Source organism: Protopterus annectens, chromosome 1.part0 (genome assembly GCF_019279795.1).
Source record: "Protopterus annectens isolate FY-2018-M chromosome 1.part0, PAN1.0, whole genome shotgun sequence".
Taxonomy (NCBI): Eukaryota; Metazoa; Chordata; order Ceratodontiformes; family Protopteridae; genus Protopterus; species Protopterus annectens.
In genome coordinates this window covers 451,459,971-451,478,395 of record NC_056725.1, presented here as the reverse complement: position 1 = coordinate 451,478,395, position 18,425 = coordinate 451,459,971, and the positions used below count along the sequence as shown (strand labels likewise).

The window sequence follows — 18,425 nt, the reverse complement described above, 5'->3', positions numbered from 1 at the left end:
AGTCTTGACTGTCCCCCCACTGACAGCAGATGTGAGAAAGTACAATTGTTTCCCACTTAGCATAACTTTGAACTTCAAGAAGATCAATGTTGCAATACTGATTCTTGCGTTTTCCAGCCATGCAGAAGCCCGTTACTGGCCTGATTTCCACAGTCTTTGCATAACTTCTAGCAGACTGGAGTTCACAAAAAGTCATCTGGACATCATGGTATAAGAAGGCTCTCTGTCAGCACCATCTTAAGGTCTTTCTAAGCAGTGAATTAGCAGTCTGCCGCCCAAGGAGAGCGCAACCTCCCCAGATGTTAATCTGAGAGAGGAGGAGGAAAAAAATCTAAGGATACAGAATGGAGTGTTGGAGTTGAGAGGACTTGGAGGAAGGGACAGGGGTATCCATCTCCAAAAGGTAGTTCTAGCTTCTTTTGGATATCAGAGATCTGAGTAGACTGCCATTTGAAGTGTTTCATCCTGTTCTGAATAGTCTCGCCAAAGGAAGCATCCTCAACAGGTGAATCACGTGAGGAGTCCTCTTCACTAAATATCTGTCCTGAGGAAAGCATCTGTGACGCCCATGCCCTGGCCCAACAATCAAGGAACCTCAATCCTAACCACTAATTCCAGAGAGGACATCTCGTATATGAGATAAGGATAACAAATACACACAATTAAGTGCAATTTCCCTTAAGAGCACACAGAGCTCACAGTCAGTCTGGGGCTGGTTGCTCCCTTGCTCTCCAGGTCCCCAATAAGAGACCCCACTGGCACAGCTATAGGGTCCAGATCTCAGCCTAGCTGGCAAGCTAACCTCCAGTACCCTCTCTGTCCAACCAGTGCTTCGTGTCCCTGCCCAAGTAGCTGACACAGACACTTTAAGGTAAGTATTTATACAACTTCACAGACACTCCTGGGAAAGGCTGACAGATTCTCCAGCTGCCCCTATACCCAGACTATACAGTAGTAATTCCTGCCCCCACCAGCTAATAATTATCAGCTACCCAAAGGCCCTTAAAAGGGTGTCCAAGTATTACTGTGCAATATTATTATCCAATAGTAGTGTAACTAAGCAATCATGGCTTAATGGAAGGGTTTAGTACAGGATCACTTACAAGTATGCAATGTACTCTAGAGCTTAAATTATCGCTACATAAACAATTACAGTTGAAAAGGGTTTAAAATATTTAATAATAAATAATAAAAAACACAAGACAATACTACACCACAGTGCTACTTAAGAGTTCAGAGATCACACAAACTTAAAATAATTCAGTAGTACAGTTTTGACATAACAGAAAAACACTGTCTAAACTTTTCTAATTCCTAGCCATTGCTACAAGAAAACATACTACTAAAGTAGCTTACTTACATAGGGTATAAGGCAGTCCTGAGTTGGATGTCCAATATCAAAATGCTTACAGTCTCCCTCTGACCAATAGTTTTTAAAATCACAAACATTTCTGCTGGGCCCTCCTAGATTACATCATTTTTGACACTTAGCCTGGGGTTCCTAGGCCAACAGGCTACATTATTTAGCAAGCTAACATCTTGCTCAGGCAGCTACAACAATAAAAGACATTTCACATGTACACTCTAGTAATTACTCCTTAAGTTAAAACAGAAAATGCGTTAGTCCAGACAGAATGACTCCAAGCTCTAGAGATCAAAGGATTGATTTTAAATAATTTTAACTTCAAAAGAAAGATATGAAATGCTTGACTTAGTTTTCCTTACAGCAGATGGCAATGTTGCTACAATCTTGAAGTTAAACACTTTTCAGTATTTTCTTTCATTTAAGAAACAAGCCTGTATTTTACATTTATAGTTACAAATGCCAGAATTATGCATCAACTTCTGTAGAAGTTGCAATATAAGCAAATTCACCTTCAACAAACTGATAGCAATCAGAATCCTCTTTCCTTCTGCAAGACCAAGAAGGCTGCTTGGACTACATGACATCTGTAAACTCCTGAGCCAGTTGGCCCTAAAATGTGACTTGGGTCAAAAGAGCCAGTGCCACCAGCAGTGTATGCTGGCAGAACTCTAGATGACCATTCAACTTAAGAGTCCTGGGTTTTGCTGTGGTGGACAGTAAGCCTCAAGATGTGGATGAGAGCTACCTCAGGTCTTGCCCTGGATGGAATTTCCCAGCTTGCAGTCTGAAGTATTACACTCTCACTCCCCTGAACCAAAGCAGATGTGTCAGAAGCCACAGCCTGCACAGCTATGCCACACCTGACTGATGGTTCCAGATAGCTAGGACATGGAGTGGCCAACAACATGAAGGCCTGCACAGGTCTCTGGCCTAGGAGTAGGTGTGTTTGCATCCCCATCACCAAATGAGTCAACAACCTAAAGCCAGAGTGAGGACTAACTATTAGGGTATCCATCACTACCCACCTCCTTCAGGGGGTTCTTAGGGAATGAAGGATGATATTATGTACCTCAACCTACCAATACCTGGGACAGGTACTGCTTAAGGGAGCTGTCCAACAACTTAAAGTTCTTTTATTGAAAAGTGCACGAAAATTACACCAAGGATGTCGCATTCTGGGTATAAAGAAAAGACAGAATTGTATGGAATATGCTTTCTACACAAAAGGCAATTGTTTACCTTCACTGAAATCAATTAGCAAAAAATACAGAAAAAAACAATACAAAACACATTCACCAGCGGAGTAATTTCCCACCATCTCTTGTCGTCGGGTCTAACACACAGAATGATGATGCAAATTACAGCATTATGCATCGGTCAATGTGGCAAGAGAGATCTTAAGATTGTGCTGTAAAGGATTCCTTTATACAACAGATATCCTGACATTAGTCAAGCCATTCACTGTCTAGGGGGAAGTTGAAATTCTCTGGTATTCGGGCTGACTATGGACTCCTGCATGCAGAAGTTACCAAAACTTGGTACTGCAACAGTGACAAAGATAATTTATGATTTTCTAAATACGCCTCACTTTGCCCAGCTGCAAGTAACCAACGTATTGACTTGCCAAAGGAAATATAAAATGCAAATGTACTGTTAAAATTTTACATTAAGACCAAAGTAAACCAGACCAGAAAATAACCATCCAAATTGATGGCCTTCAAGCAAACTTTTGTTTTCACCTCACCAATCACACTCCAAAACAGCTATCAACTTAGAAAAGAAACATTACTACACATCCAACAAAAAAAACTAAATGATTCCATAAACAGCTAATACCCACTTTATACAAACAGTACTGTCATTAGCCAACCAGGTGACTGAAAGCTCTTGCTGTCCTATGCATTTAAATAACCTCTTTAAAAACAAACAAACATTCTCCTTCAAACCAGTTCCCAAAGATATCAAAAAATTAAAGCCTACTACACCTGCCCCTGAAAATCTATCTGGTGAGCATCTTAAAATGGCACAGGCTTCCATATCCAAGATTCCATATCCAGTCTAAATTCTGATAAATCAATCTATATGGGAAAATAAAGTCTTGCTATGGAAAAAACTACACAACAGTGGAATCAATACAGCTCTTTCAAACTGTAAACCAAAAACAAGGTTTCAGTCATCACAATACAACCACTGCTTTAATGAATTTTAATACTGTCAACTCCTACTGAAATGCCAGTAGCCTAGTTTCCATCACCCTGCTAGACTTACCAAAAGCTTCTGGTTCGATCTCCTACAGAAAACTCAAATTCTTACCCATCGCTGCAGTGGATCCACAGCTAGCTTTCAAATACAGCACAAGCAGTGAAACAGAAAAATGATTTCACCACATTTTTGCCAGTAAAGTACAGCTGTGTACACTTACCATAAATGTAGAAGTTTAGAGTATTCACTGTTGCAATCCTGACTTGTGGGATTTCCTGTCGTTAAAGCCCTTGGCTGGTCTGACTACCAGAGGAAAAAAAATTACCTCCTCCTCAGGCTGGCAGAATTCCTATCAGACGTCAGTATGCTTGTGTAAAAAGGAAACCAGCAGATGCCATAACATTATTTTTTTCTTGCCCCCTAAAAAGTAGGACCCCCCAAAATGAACAATAAAAGCAAGGATCTAAGACAGAAACCTACGTAAGAATGGGGCAGCAAGCAGGGGGTCCCCTTGGCTTGGAAAGAAGATTGAAGTAAACTACAGTAGCAGGCAAAGGAAGAAGGAGGGAAAGACTGCAACAGTGAATACCAAAAATGCAGATTAGACTGTACGTGTACACAGCTGTACTATGTTCTTTGTTTTTCACTGTTGCAGTCCAGACTTCAGAGGATTCCCAAAGCTGAGATGAGGGTGGATGAAGATTAAGGAGAGGATGTCCTGCAGGATGGCAGTGCCATATCCTGCTCTAGACCTGGAATAGGCTGATTAAGTGGTAGCATTCGGCGAAGGTAGCTGCTTTTAATGTCCTTGGTGGGAACTCCTTTCAGGAAAGCAGTGGAGGTAACAGCAGCCCTAGTAGAATGAGTCCTAACAGCTTCAGGTGTCTTGTTACCATGATGACTGTAACAAAAATAGATAGTGACAGATGCACTTAGAAATGGTCTGTTCGGAAACTGCTTACCCTTCAAAACCAGTGTCAAAAGACACAACAGCTGGTCATGGTTTCCTGAAAAGTTTACTTCTGTCCAGATAATAAAGGATTTGTCTGTGCATATCCAAGTAAGGAAGGATTCTCTCCCCCTGGTTCTGTGGTTTGGGGAAGAAGGTGGGCAGTTGCATGGCTTGATTCAAGGATGTGTCGGTGACCACCTTGGGCATAAACAATGGGTTAGTCCAGAGGGAAACTGTCTGGTGGAAGATGAGAAATGGTTCCAGTGCCATGACATCTTGCAACTCAGAGACACACCTAGCAGAGGTGATAGCCAGCAAGAGGGCAGCGTTCCAAGTTAAAAACTTTAAATCAGCAGAAGCTGCTGGTTCGAAAGGAGGAAGATTCAATTTTTCTACAACAAAATTGAGGTCCCATGGAGGAGTGGGTTGCCTCCTTGGATGTCTAATGTAGATCACTCCCCTAGAGAATTGTCTTAACGAGATGAGAAAAGAGAGAAGTACAAACAGGGGTGTGTGCTGAAATGGCAGAGGTGTGAATTTTGGTGGAATAGGACAAACCTTTGTCAACAAAGCTTGCCAGGTAATCTAAAATGACAGACACCTTGGCTGAATCAGGTTTGAGGCCTTGTTTTTGGGACCAGATGAAAAATCTTTTCCACCTGACTGAGCAAGATTTCCTAGTGCTAGGCCTTCTGGCCTCTAAGAATGTCTTGAACTTGATTGCTTAGGTTGGACTTGGTACTGGATACTGTGGGAGTATCCAGGCTGAGAGAGTCTGAGTGACTGCAGATTGGGGTGCACATATCCTACCCTGAGTCAGAAGGTCCACTTCCCTGAGGTAACTGCCTTGGATTTTTATTGGTTAAACTGAGCAGCAGAGGATACCAGTGTTAACTGGGCCTCTCTGGTGCCATCAGGATGCACCTACGGCCCTCTTCCCTGATTTTTCGAAGAAACCAAGTACAGCAAGGGAGGGAGGGAACACAAAAAAAAAGTGTGTCCAAAGAAAGGAGAAAGCATCTGTCTTCCAGGCCGAGAGCAGTTTGCTCCTGCAACAGAAGCTTTTTTAGTGGAGTATTTTCTTTGGTGGCAAACAGGTCTATCTGTGGACTTCCCCATCACTGGACTAAGCTGATAAATGTTCCCAATGCAAATGCCATTCTTGAGAATCCATCGTTCCTGCTGAGGTGATCTGCTGAAGTGTTTAGAACACCAGGAAGGTACTGTGCCAGGAAGTGCAATCCCACAGAGTGAACAGTCTCCCAAATCTGCACAGCTTGCTGACAAAGAGGATATGAGAGTATCCCATTGTTAATGCACCACAGGACTGTGGTATCATCTGTTTTAACAAACAGGACCCCCCCCGTTTCCTTTTTTTCCTTGACAGCTATTAGGTGCTTTGCACTGCCATAAGTTCTTTCCAGTTTATGTGCTGGTCCCTGACCTGAATTTTCCATATCCCTTGGGACTGGACACTGCAACAGTGAAACAAACATCTACTGGTGTCTCAAGAATCTATACTAGGCCACGTACTTTAACACACTCTGTGACCTCTATATAGTTAAAAAAAAATTGATGAATTGACCCTCATCTACTCTGTCTAAACTCTCTCTAAACTTAAACACCTTACAAAACAATACTTCTTATCCTGCTTTAAAAAATTACTTAGTTTAACCCAAAACACATCTCTACCAAAGCAACACTAATCACTATATCATCTGCCACACCACCATGACAGGACAAGTTAACCACACAAAATTACTGGGTGCCATCACAGATGATCATTTAAAATGCAACAACCATGCATGACACCGTTGAAATCTAAACAAAAACTAAGTACGTTATACAGAGTAAAAACCTCTCACTGACATGGCCAGAAAATGTATAGGCTCTCTTTTCTTACTGTAGTCTCAACTTTATGCAATTTTCAAAATTATAAAAACTTGAGCAATATTATAAAAAAAAACAAATTTGCTGTAAATTATAAAAGAGCACACACCACTGCCTAGCACTTAAATGGTCAACGCTACCACATCACCTAGCTCTCAGCCATCTACAAGGCAGAGATTTCACTATAAGTCAGAAAGCTGCCCAACCCTTCATTTAACACAATACCACCCCCACACAACATTTTGCTCTAGAGAAAAATCACTAATCACTATAATTAAATCACCTAATACAGCAGGTGACTTTTTTTTAAAGAAACATCTTTATTAAATTATCATGTATGACAAACAACCATACATTTACATAAATTAAAATAAACCATACGGACATAATTTTAATTGCAAGCATTAGACATCACTTACAAATCTATCCAGTCACTGAAAGTCAAATATTACATGGCTCATAAAAATCCTGCCTCCTTTGACACCTAATTTCTCCTCTGCAAGTATTCTTCCCACAATTCCCATTTTTCTATGCTATTTGCTCCTACCCTTTCCTAAAGCTCCCAATTCCAGTTGCTTTACTTCTGTTACTATATTCACTACTTCTAGTACAGTTGGTTAGATTCTGATTTCCATTTTCTAGTAACGGATTTTTTGGCAGCCAGCTTAATTAGATTCAGCAAGGCCTTACTATGTCTAGGCAATTCAGATTCAGTTCAAAAAATCATTTCCTTATTTACACCAATTTGGTCACCCATTATCTTTGACAGAGTAGTCTGCAGGGAAAAGTCTGCCAACTCATACTCCCAGTAAATATGTTCCGAGTTACCTTTTCTTCCCCATCACACCTCCAACATTTGCCATCTACCAGAGGAAAAATTCTCTGGAATCTACTTGGGGTATAAAAACACCTATTTAAACACTTCCAAGGAAAGATCCTAAATTTTCTAATCTTTGTTGCTTATTTGGGAGACGTACATATACTCTCTACTGTTTCTTTGTGAATTGCCATGGATCCCAGAAGCTGAACCACCCATCTCGCTTGTACTTTCCTGAGGGGTAATAAGGCATGAACCTGATTCTGCAGCACTCTGATCCTTTCTTGGGGCAGGAAAGCTCGCATTTGGATGGTATCTAGCTCTGCGCCTATGTGACAAGCTGTGAGGGCAGCAGGGCAGATTTTTCCCAATTCAAGGTAATTCCAAGTTGTTAACAGAGGGTAATGGTAGCATCCCTGGCCCGGATGAGAAAATGCCTGGAGCGGGCGGTGAGGAGCCAGTCGTCCAGGTATGGAAACACTTGCAATCCTTGACGTCTCAAGTGAGCTGTCACCACCGCCAAGCACTTGGTGAACATCCTGGGGGCTGTGGTGAGATCAAAGGGCAGGGCACGAAACTGAAAATGACTGGCTCCCAGCCAGAAGCTTAAGTGACTCCTGGATGCCATGGCCATTTTGATATGGTAGTAAGCATCCTTGAGGTCGATGGAGCACATCCACACTTCTTTTCCCAGCAGCGGGAAAATGGACTGAAGGGTGACTATTCAGAACTTGGACTTCAGAACGTAATGGTTTAATCGGCTCAGATCTAGAATGGGTCTCAGGTCCCCTGTTCTTTTCTGCACCAAAAAGAGTCTTGAGTAAGTCCCTAATCCGATTTGGTCTGAGGGGACAGGTTGGATGACTCCTTTCTGTAGCAGCTTTGAGACTTCTAATGCTGCGTGATCCCTTTGACTGGGTGGAACGTCCGGGATTCTCCTGACTGGAGGGGGATCTGACAAAAAGGGAATGGTATAACCTCTAGAAACTATTCGTAGCACCCATCAATCCTGGGTGATGCTTTCCCAGGCTTCCGGGTACAACGAAATGCGGCCCCCGATTGACTCCGGAAGAGCACAGTCGGGCAACACATCAGGAACGATGGCAAGAGGAACCGCAAAAGGAATCATGGTCTCCCTAGTTGCGGGGGACTCCTCTGCCTCTAGGGCGGTGTCTTCCAGAATAACCTCCCCCTCCTCTGCCTCTGGAGGGGGGCTCACCTTGTGCGGCAGGGAAAGACTTCTGAGATTTCTTGAACCACATCTTACCTCCTCCTCTCTGAGCCTTGGGGTAAGGCCTAGAGGGAAGGGAAAAACAGACCCCTAAGGCAGACAGGGTCTTTTCCCTCTTCCTCGCATCTGGTGAGTGTGTCTCACTTTGGTCACAAAAAGTGAGGACCCATCGAAGGGGGCGCCAGTGAAGGAAGACTTGAAGGCCTCCACGAAGTGACACAGGTGACACAGTTGCATCCAGGCTTGCCTCCTGAGGGCTAATCCTGAACTAGCTGCCCTACTCGCCCCCTCGGCTGCATACGAAATGAGCCTTATGGACGAGTTGACAACTGAATTGAGGGTAGACACCTGGGCGATAACCTTGTGCTCTAACACCTCAGGTACGTTACTCGCTAGATTATCTCCTAACTCCTTGAGGAGATATCTCTGGAGCAGAGTAAAATGACAAAGATAGTTCAGCGACCGCAGGGTGAAGGTCGCTGACGAGAATGTACGCTTCCCGTACCGGTCCATGCTCCTGGACTGGAGGATGGACGGAGGAAGAAGACTCTGCTACTTCCTGCTGTGTGGCCGCCAGCAGCACCATGGCATCTACAGAAACCACTTTGGGCAGAGGGTTGAGCCCCAAAGGCCTTGAGGAATACTGACTCCTCCTCAGAGGGGGTCTTGGACAGCCAGTCGTCTCTCTGTCTCAATATCTCTAGGATGTCGGAGAAAGAGAAGTCATCAGAGGACGACTTGGGGGACCCCTCTAACTCCTCGAGGTCGGTATCAGAAGTGAGAGACTCGTCCTGGGAGTCTATGTGCTTCCTTTTGCACAACTTCTTTCTGGGGGGGGCTCCTCAGGCACGGACTCTGAGGGACCCTCAGAAAGTTGGGGACCACTCAAGGGGGTATCCCCAGACTTTTGGGCTCTGCCATCTACGGATAGGGGGGCATCAGAAGCTCTAGCCAGTGTGGAAGGGGACGGAATGATCGATCCGGGTGATGTAACTGAAGATCTGGCCAGTGCGCTCCTCACAGCCTTAAAGGCGGGTCCCCCCAAATCCGAGGACCGACCGGTCGCTAAGGCCATGACTGGGGTTCCCCGAGCCGAAGCACCGAGGGGGAGGTTTGGAACAGACATATGTCCCGAAGTATCCCCCTCGGGCCCAACAGAGGAAACCCGAGTACCGAAACCTGTGGACGGAGCCGACATGGTTGGAGCAGACGTCGGCACTGATAAATCCTTGAGGGGTATCAGAGCTGGCACAAGAAAGTACAGTTTTGTACCTACCATAAATGTAGATGTCCGAACAGGATAGCATCTGCAGTCATAACAAATGGGTTGTCCTGTCGTCAGGCAGCCCTTCGGTCGGCCGGATTCCAAAGTCTGGGTCTGACCTCGGCTGGTGTCGCACTTCACCCGACGTCATCTCTGCTGGTCTTCGGGTATAAAGGCATCAGCCGACGCCATTTTCCTCAGTGTTTCTTGCCCCAGATGCCAGTTGCCCTCTTGGAGAGCTAAATTTTGGATGAATGCCAATGTTTCCAAAAAAGTAGAAGGCAAACACAAAAATAAGCATGTATGTACATATATACAAACAAATACACCATAAGAGATCCCCAGCTAGCTATTAGGAGGGTAAATACCCTAGGAGTACCACAGAGGGAAGGAGGGTGGGTAATCCTGACTGCAGATGCTATCCTGTTCGGACATCTATATTTATGGTAGGTACAAAACTGTACTATGTCCTTCAAGGATGCATCTGCAGTCATAACAAATGGGTAGAATACCATAGCCAAACTAGGGGAGGAGGAAATAGAATTATGGTGTAGTTAGGATCCCTTGCAGTACAGCAGTGGCAAACCCTGCTCGGGATCTAGAGTATAGAGGTAAGTTATAATGCTTGGCAAATGTATGCACGGAGGTCCAAGTAGCCGCCTCAATAATGTCCTTGGTAGCCACTCCTTGTAAGAAAGCTGTGGTAGTGGCTGTAGCCCTTGTAGAGTGAGGTCTTGTGTTCTGTGGAATTGGCTTTCCATGGTAGGAGTAACAGAATCTTAAGCAATTTCCTATCCACTTGGAGATTGTCTGTTTGGAGATTGCTTTTCCTTCCCTTCCTGTTGCATAGGCTACTAGAAGCTGGTCAGTTTTTCTATTGCCCTTGGTTCTGTCCAGGTAGTAGCGTAACTGTCTATGTACATCCAAGGTATGCAGCAGTCTTTCCCCCCTGTTCTGTGGATTGGGAAAGAAGGTAGGTAGGTAGATTGCCTGGTTTAGAGACACTCTGGATACCACCTTAGGCATAAATGTAGGATTAGTTCTCATGGATACTCTATCTTGATGGAAGATTAGGAAGGGTTGTACTGCCATTAAGGCCTGTAGTTCGAAACCCTTCTTGCTGAGGTAATTGCCAGTAGGAAAGCAGTTTTCCAGGATAGGTGTTGAAGATCTGCTGTTGCTGCTGGTTGAATGGAGGAGTGTCAATTTTTCTAGCACAAAGTTCAAGTCCCATGCTGGTAATGGTGGTTTCCTAGGAGGTTTTACATTCTTGATTCCTCTGAGGAACTGCCTGAGTAGAGGATGTGAGAAGACAGGGGGATCGAAGCTGTATTCTGCAGAAATAGCTGATGCATGTATCTTGATGGAGGAATAGGACAGGCCTGTATAGAGAAGCTCTGCCAAATACTCCAGGAAGTTGGCAATATCTATCTTTGACACATCTTTTCCTCTTTCAGTGCTCCAAATGACAAACCTTTTCCATTTCCCTGCATAGTTCCTTCTTGTTGAAGGTCTGCGGGCCTCCAGGATAATGTCTTTAACCCTTTGGGATAAATCTGGGTTAGTTGCTGTTGTGCAATGTTCCAGGCAGTTAGTTGTAGAGTTTTTAGATTTGGATGCATGATGTTGTAGTTGTTCTGAGTTAACATCAAAGGCATCAGGGGTAGTGTCCACGCTCTGTTCCGAGACATGCTCCTCAGCAATGGATACCAGTGTTGTCTTGGCCAATTTGGAGCTATCAGAATTATCCTTGGACGCTCCTCTTTGATTTTCAGTAGTACCTTGTGCATCAAGGGAAGAGGTGGAAATGCATATGCTGTCAGGCCTTTCCAACTGAAGGATAGAGAGTCCACCTTCCATGCAAGTGGGTGGTATGTCCTTGTGCAGAATTTCTTGAGCTGGTGATTGAGTGGGGATGCGAATAGGTCTATTTGTGGCATTTCCCATTTCTGTGTGATGGCCTTGAAGATGTCCGGGTGTAGCATCCATTCGTGAGCATCCGAGGTTGTTCTGCTTAACATGTCTGCTAGGATGTTTTCTTTTCGGGGTACAAATATTGCCTGTAACTGAATGTTGTAGCTCAGAGCCATATTCCATAGGTCCAGAGTCATTCTGCATAGGGGGTATGAATGAGTGCCTCCCTGTTTGTTGATGTACCACATGACTGTGGTGTTGTCTGTCCTTATCATTAAATGGCCTTCTTTGAGGAATGGTCTGAAATTCTGGATTGCTAGTTTTACTGCCAGCATTTCTTTTTGATTTATGTGCAGGTGCAGTTGATCTGGGGTCCATAATCCTTGTATGCATTTGTCCAGCATGTGGGCCCCCCAACCTAGGTCTGAGGCGTCCGTTATGATGGTTTGGCTTGCTTGTAAGTTTTGGAAGGGCAAGCCTGGGTTTGACTGGCATGCTTGAGCCCACCATAGGAACTCTTGTTTTAGGCATGGGATTAGTGGAATTTCGGTTTCTAAGCTGTGCCTGTGTTGAGACCATAAATTCTTTAGGTACCACTGTAGTTTTCTCATATGCAGTCTGGCATGGGGGACCAGGATTATGCATGATGCCATGAAGCCCAAGGCCTGCAGTACTTTCCTTGCTGTTAGTTTGTTCTGCTTTGTTAATGCCAAGAAGTAAAGAGGGAGTGGTTCTTGTTTTTCTGCAGTTAGGAATGCCATCTGCTTTACTGTGTCCAATTCTGCACCCAAGAACGTTCTTGTTTGGGATGGTATTAGTCTTGACTTTTTTAAATTGACTGTGTATCCCAGGGCTTGTAGTAAGCAAATGACTCTTTGTAAGTCTTTTGTCAACTTGCTTTTGTTGTCCGCTTGTATCAGGCAGTCGTCCAGGTATGGATAAATTTGGATTCCCTGTAGTCTGCAATGAGCGATTACTGATGCCAGGCATTTTGTGAATACTCTGGGCGCAGTAGATAAGCCAAAGGGCAATGCTGAGAATTGATAATGCTCTGATCCTGCAAGAAATCTGAGGTATCTTCTGCAATTTGGTCGTATGGGGACATGCAGGTATGCCTCCTTGAGATCTAGAGTTACCAGCCAACACTCCTTGCCCAGCATGGGAAGAAGTTGCTGCAAGGTCAGCATTTTGAATTTTGGAACAATGATGAATGTGTTTAAGGCGGAAAGGTCGAGAATAGGTCTCCAACTTTTCTCTTTTCTTGGTACTAGGAAGAGTCTGGAGTAGAATCCTTTGCCCTGCTCTGTTGGTGGTACTCTTTTCCACAGCTCTCATTTCTGTTAATTGACCTATCTGTTTTAGAGCTTCTGTTTTCTGATTTGGAGGTAGGTTTGGCATTCCTCTTTTTACCGGTAAGGTGTGGAAATGAAACCTGTAGCCTTGGTCTATAGTCTGCAAAATCCACTTGTCTTTTGTGATATAGTGCCAATTTTTTGAAAATAAGGCTAATTTTCCGCCTAAGGGTGCTGCTATCTGTTCCCTGGTAGGCGGTGTCAGAGCCAAGTCACTGTGATTGTCCTGGTGCAGTGGCAGTGGTTGTGTCTGTGCCTCGCTGGTTGTTGCCTTGCCACTGGCGTCCTCTGTAGGCACCTCCTCTGGATTGATTTCTGCCTCTGGAACGTCTATTCCTGCCTCTCTGAGATTTAGAGGAGTCTGGAAAGGACCAATTTTTTGAAGGCCAGTTCCTGCTAAACCTTGGGGGCTGAACCTGTAAGAAATCTTTAACTGTTTGTACAGATTTTGCCTTCTCTTCCATTTTCTTCATTAATTGCTGGGCAGGAGGAACCAAATAGACTGGCCTTATCCATAGGAGCATCTAACAGCTTTGCTTTCACATGATCCGGCAAGACCTGTTCTTTCAACCATGCATGCCTTCTTATAACTGTGCCAGTCATGGCTGATCTAAATGAAGCCTCCAGTGCATCATAGCCACATTTTAAAGAATGGTTACTAACCTGCTGAATGTTACTCACCATTTCTAGCACATATTTCTTATCTAAGGAATCATCAGAGGACAGTTTCTTAGTTAACTGATCAAGCATAAACTCTTGGTATTGGATCATATGAAACTGACAGTTCAAAGCTCTAGCTGAGAGAGTAGCAGAGGTGTAAACTTTCTTACCCCATCTCTCTAAGGACCTGGATTCCCTTTCAGAAGGGAGAGGGTTTTTTGCTGAGGTCGAAGCTACTGCCTTAGGCCCCTGGGAGATAGTCTCAGGATCTGCGAGTGGGGCCTTGTATAGGTGGTGATGAGAGTCCGGTACCCAGTAAAACCTATCGGGTTTGGCAGGGGCTGGAGGTAAAGTATCAGGAGCAGTGCAAACATCATTAAATGCATCATCCACAACAGGAAGAACTGGAGGTATAGCTAAGGGCCTATGTTGCGGTAAGTGTAGAAAGGTCCTAAGCCTTTTTCTTGAATCTGAGAAATCTTGTCCCTGCCATTGGAATTGCTCTCTCATGGCATGTAATGTTTCTCCAAAGGAAAATTCCTCTGGTGGAGAGGCAGATGGAATAGATTCTTCAGCATTGGAATCTTCATAAGTAGAAAAAGGTGCCTCTGGATGGTCTGTAATGTCTGAATCATCAGAAGAATCATCTGAGGACACTGGCTCTGGGGGCTCTGCTCTAGGTCTCTTTTCAGGAGGCTGAGAGGCCCTGTCTGGGTGAGATCGGGATCCCCTTATTAAAGAGATGAGATCCTCTGCCAGAGTAAGCATTTGAGAACTGGAACTGGGCCTGTGTGAGGGGGGCTTAACAGGCACTGATTTAGCAGTTTTGGCTGCTTTAGCCCTGGCAAAGGCCTTAATAGACATGGCTGCAGGAGGCCTAGCAGCACCACGTGCTGGGGTAGAGACATCCAAAGGGATGGTGTCCGATAACTCTAAAGGAACCACATTAGTAGGCAAAACTTCAGAGGCAGATTCAACTAGGGTAGCAGGGGCCTCGGTAGTAGTCATGGATTCGGCTGAAGATTGACCCGTTTGCTCGGTTTTGGCCGAAACCGAGACACTCGCGGTTTGCTTAACCGTGGTTTCTGCCGAAACCGTGGACCGCGAGTGTCAGTCTTTTTCTTTGCGTTTTATAACAATTTGAGAAGTCGGAGGATCCGACGGCATAATGTACGCAAAATCTGAGCCGAAAAACTGTTCAGCAAACTCCGACCGACGCCTAAGCGTTCGTCGGTTGAAGGAAGCACAGGCTAAACAGGCTGCTACGTCGTGGTCTGGGCCTAAACAAGGTAAGCAGTAAGAGTGGAAATCTTTATGAGGTATTTGTTTCCCACAAGTTAAACAGTTATTTACTTTTTCTGACATCGGCTGAGGCAAGAAAGAGTCCCCAACGGGTACTTAGCTTTTAGAAGTCTTCAGTAGTATTCGGTAGTAGTAATCTCTGGATCTGACCGACCGGCACTTGCGAACAGCTTCTGCTTGCGCCACGGCAAGAAAGACTGAGGAAAATGGCGTCGGCTGATGCCTTTATACCCGAAGACCAGCAGAGATGACGTTGGGTGAAGTGCGACACCAGCCGAGGCCAGACCCAGACTTTGGAATCCGGCCGACCGAAGGGCTGCCTGACGGCAGGACAACCCATTTGTTATGACTGCAGATGCATCCTTGAAGGACATCATCACTCGGAGCGGAGTACTCCGGCTCCGAAGACAAGGGAGTGCTCGGAAGAGGAACCATCGACACAAGCATCGGAATGGGCTCCGGAGCCGACTGGGTCAGATACGAAAATAATTTAGCCAAACCGGCGACTGCAGGAGCCTCTGAACCACCCTATAGACATCCAAATCGGAAAGCCTGGGGGATTTGGAGGACACAGAGGGGGATTGGGATCTCCTATCAGGAGAACCATGTCTAACACTGGGAGACGGGCTCCGAATGGGTTCCAATAAAATTGGAGCAGAGGTCGATTCCAGCACAACAGATACCTCCTGCGGCCCCGAGGACAGAAGAGCCGAGGAGGTAGAGTCCAATATAGAAGTTTTCTCCGGTGGCTCCGAGGAGACAGACGGAGCCGGAGACCTTTTCTTCGCCTTCAAAGCCTTAGACTTGGACTGGGTAGTAGAAGTTCAGTCGAAAGACTCCTCAAACGAAGGTTTTAGGAGTCCCTTCAATATAAGTTTATTTTTTCTTTCCCGTAACACCCTCGGACTGAAGGCGTGACAGAAGCTACAGGATTCTTGCAAATGAATTGCTCCTAGCAATACACACATATGCAATGTCCGTCCGTAATGAACATCTTGTAGTTACATTTGGAACATTTCTTAAAACCCAAAGGTTTATGTTCCTTTTGATCCTTAGACATCTTAACTAAACTACTCAACACCAAGACCAAGGATGACTTAGCCGAAAAAACAGCTAAGGCCAAACAGCAAGGCGGGAAACTATCACTACACACAAATACCTCAAAGAACCTCTAAGTTAAACAGTTCTTTGAAAACATACAACACACAACTCAACCAGGAAAAACTATTCACTAAGACCAGGAAAGTGTAAGGTAAAAACACTACACAAAAAAGGAGGACTAGGTCCTCTAATTTAAACGGGCCTAGCCCACCTGAACAGTTAGGGATACTAACTCAGACACAGACAACACTTCAACAAAATTTAAACAGTATACCAGAAGAAATAGCTATGAAAATAGCTTTTGTTAAAACTAGTAACAATTTTCTGAAGAGAAAAGAGAAATTTAGAGGTACTTAGCCACAGCCAAGCGAGACCAAATCCTAGCAACACTAGCGGCAAACAAGATCTGCGGCTATGGAGCCATGCAACATGGGACACCTGTTTAACCCAGCCAGTAAGAGACTTTGTGCTATAAACTAAAAGTTGGCCGAGTGGGAGCCGATATTCGGCTCCGAACCCGTGAGTAAGAATGTAGGCGAGATTGGACTACATAACATCACCTATTTAAACACTTCCAAGGAAAGATCCTAAATTTTCTAATCTTTGTTGCTTATTTGGGAGATGTACATATACTCCCTACTGTTTCTTTAGCCTAGTACTAATCTATTAACCTATTAAGATCCTCCTACTTCTTTCTCTTTGCCTATACTCTGATATCAACACTTGATAGGGAAGGCAATCTCTAGCCAGCACTCCAAATAAATTCTTGGCCTTTTCCCTTTCTATTACTGCTTATCTATTTGCTCCCAATACCGTGGTTTTTCTGACAGTTTAGTCCAATAAATTCCAGCCCCCTCTTGCATATTTTCTGTATCCTTAACTGCAGTCATCACTATCGACAGAATCTCCATTAACACACTGGCTCAGTTCTTAGAATACTTGTTACTTTATGAATATAACATTCTGCATGGTTACTGTTATTCTCCTTGAGGATCTGCATCCAAAATTCCAGTCTCTCCTCGTTTCTCAAGCCTCCCCCCATTTCATCATCCCCTTTTCACTTTGAATTATAGTTTTAAGCTTGTGCTATGTATAGGAACTTACTGTATTGCTTTGAAATACCCCTTCAAATCAGGTAATCCCAATCCACCCTGCTCTATTAGAAGAATACGCTTAACCTACTTGACTCTATAGTCTTCCTCTCCCAAATAAATATTTTCAGCTCTTATCAACTGCTATCCACAACTTCTCCTCTGTTTGAAAAAAATACGCCTGACCTGTGTATAACAATATTCTAACTGCTTTTATCTTGCTGTCCATATCCATCCAAAAGCTTCCAATTACTGCAGGGGACGCTTGATATTCAGATAGTGCAACTAAACTACGGAACCACATACCACTGACACAGAAATACATTCAGAATGTACTCATTTAAAACGGAATTAAAATTTCACCTGTCAAATCAATGGATCTGCCACTTTATATCAAGAGAAATGCCACTGAAATCTTCAGCTTGCCTATCGACAACCCATTTCTCTTCATCCTTAGTTTTAAAAGCATCTCTTAACCATATACATACTTCTGCAACACTACTCACCACTCCACTTCTATATGGCTGTTTTAACATCTGTATTAGAAATATTGAATTGTCTCAACCTGCTTAATACCACACCTCTTAAAATAGTAATGTTTTTCTGCCCTAACTCCCTCCCTTGCTGTCACTTCTTTGAATTCTAATCACTAATCACAAAATCTGTTCGCAGTTTGACAAACCCACTAACACCTCTGCAAATGCTCAATGTTCAACACTTACAAAATACACAAATATTTTTCATAATATAACAGTTTCCTTTATTTCATGTGAATGTAATCCAATTAGCAAATGTATGTGCGACTGTTAATGAACATTACTTTGTCTGCTCATGTGTTTTACTGAATGTCTGTTTAAAAACGTTTGCAAAATGCTGTAGCCTTTTTCCCCACAGCCTCCACTAAAGAGAGTTTTTTTTACTAAACCTAGTCAGACAAACCTGGTAAACAAAAGGAAAATAAAAAAAAAAAAAAAAAAACATGCACACAAGAATAGAGAGATTTGTTCCACAACTAAAATGTCACCCTAATACTTGTGGTTATTCATATGGGTGTCTAATGAAGCAAAAACATAACAGCTATTTTATGGGATGAATGAAAAATAAATACACTGTATGACAGACTAAAACAGCTTGAAAAATGAAAATGTATTGTACTCACTGCGCAGCCGTTAAAATATAATGCATGGCAACATCTCCAAAAAGAACAGTCAGTGGCTTTCGATCATCCACCTTTCCCTATAAGGCAGAGAATCAAGAAGCAGATAAAGGGTTAAGACAGGGAA

The 18,425-nt window shown here is 43.9% G+C and overlaps 1 protein-coding gene across 2 annotated transcripts in view; it reads right to left on the bottom strand.

The window, feature by feature from the left end:
- Nucleotides 1-18,425, bottom strand: part of XPO5 (exportin 5) — a 2,857,558-nt gene that overhangs the window by 2,273,619 nt on the left and 565,514 nt on the right. For both annotated transcript variants that reach the window (XM_044060355.1, XM_044060360.1), the window contains exon 8: nucleotides 18,302-18,378. In XM_044060355.1, coding sequence (XP_043916290.1) covers nucleotides 18,302-18,378 — 77 coding nt within the window. The remainder of the gene's footprint in view (nucleotides 1-18,301; nucleotides 18,379-18,425) is intronic.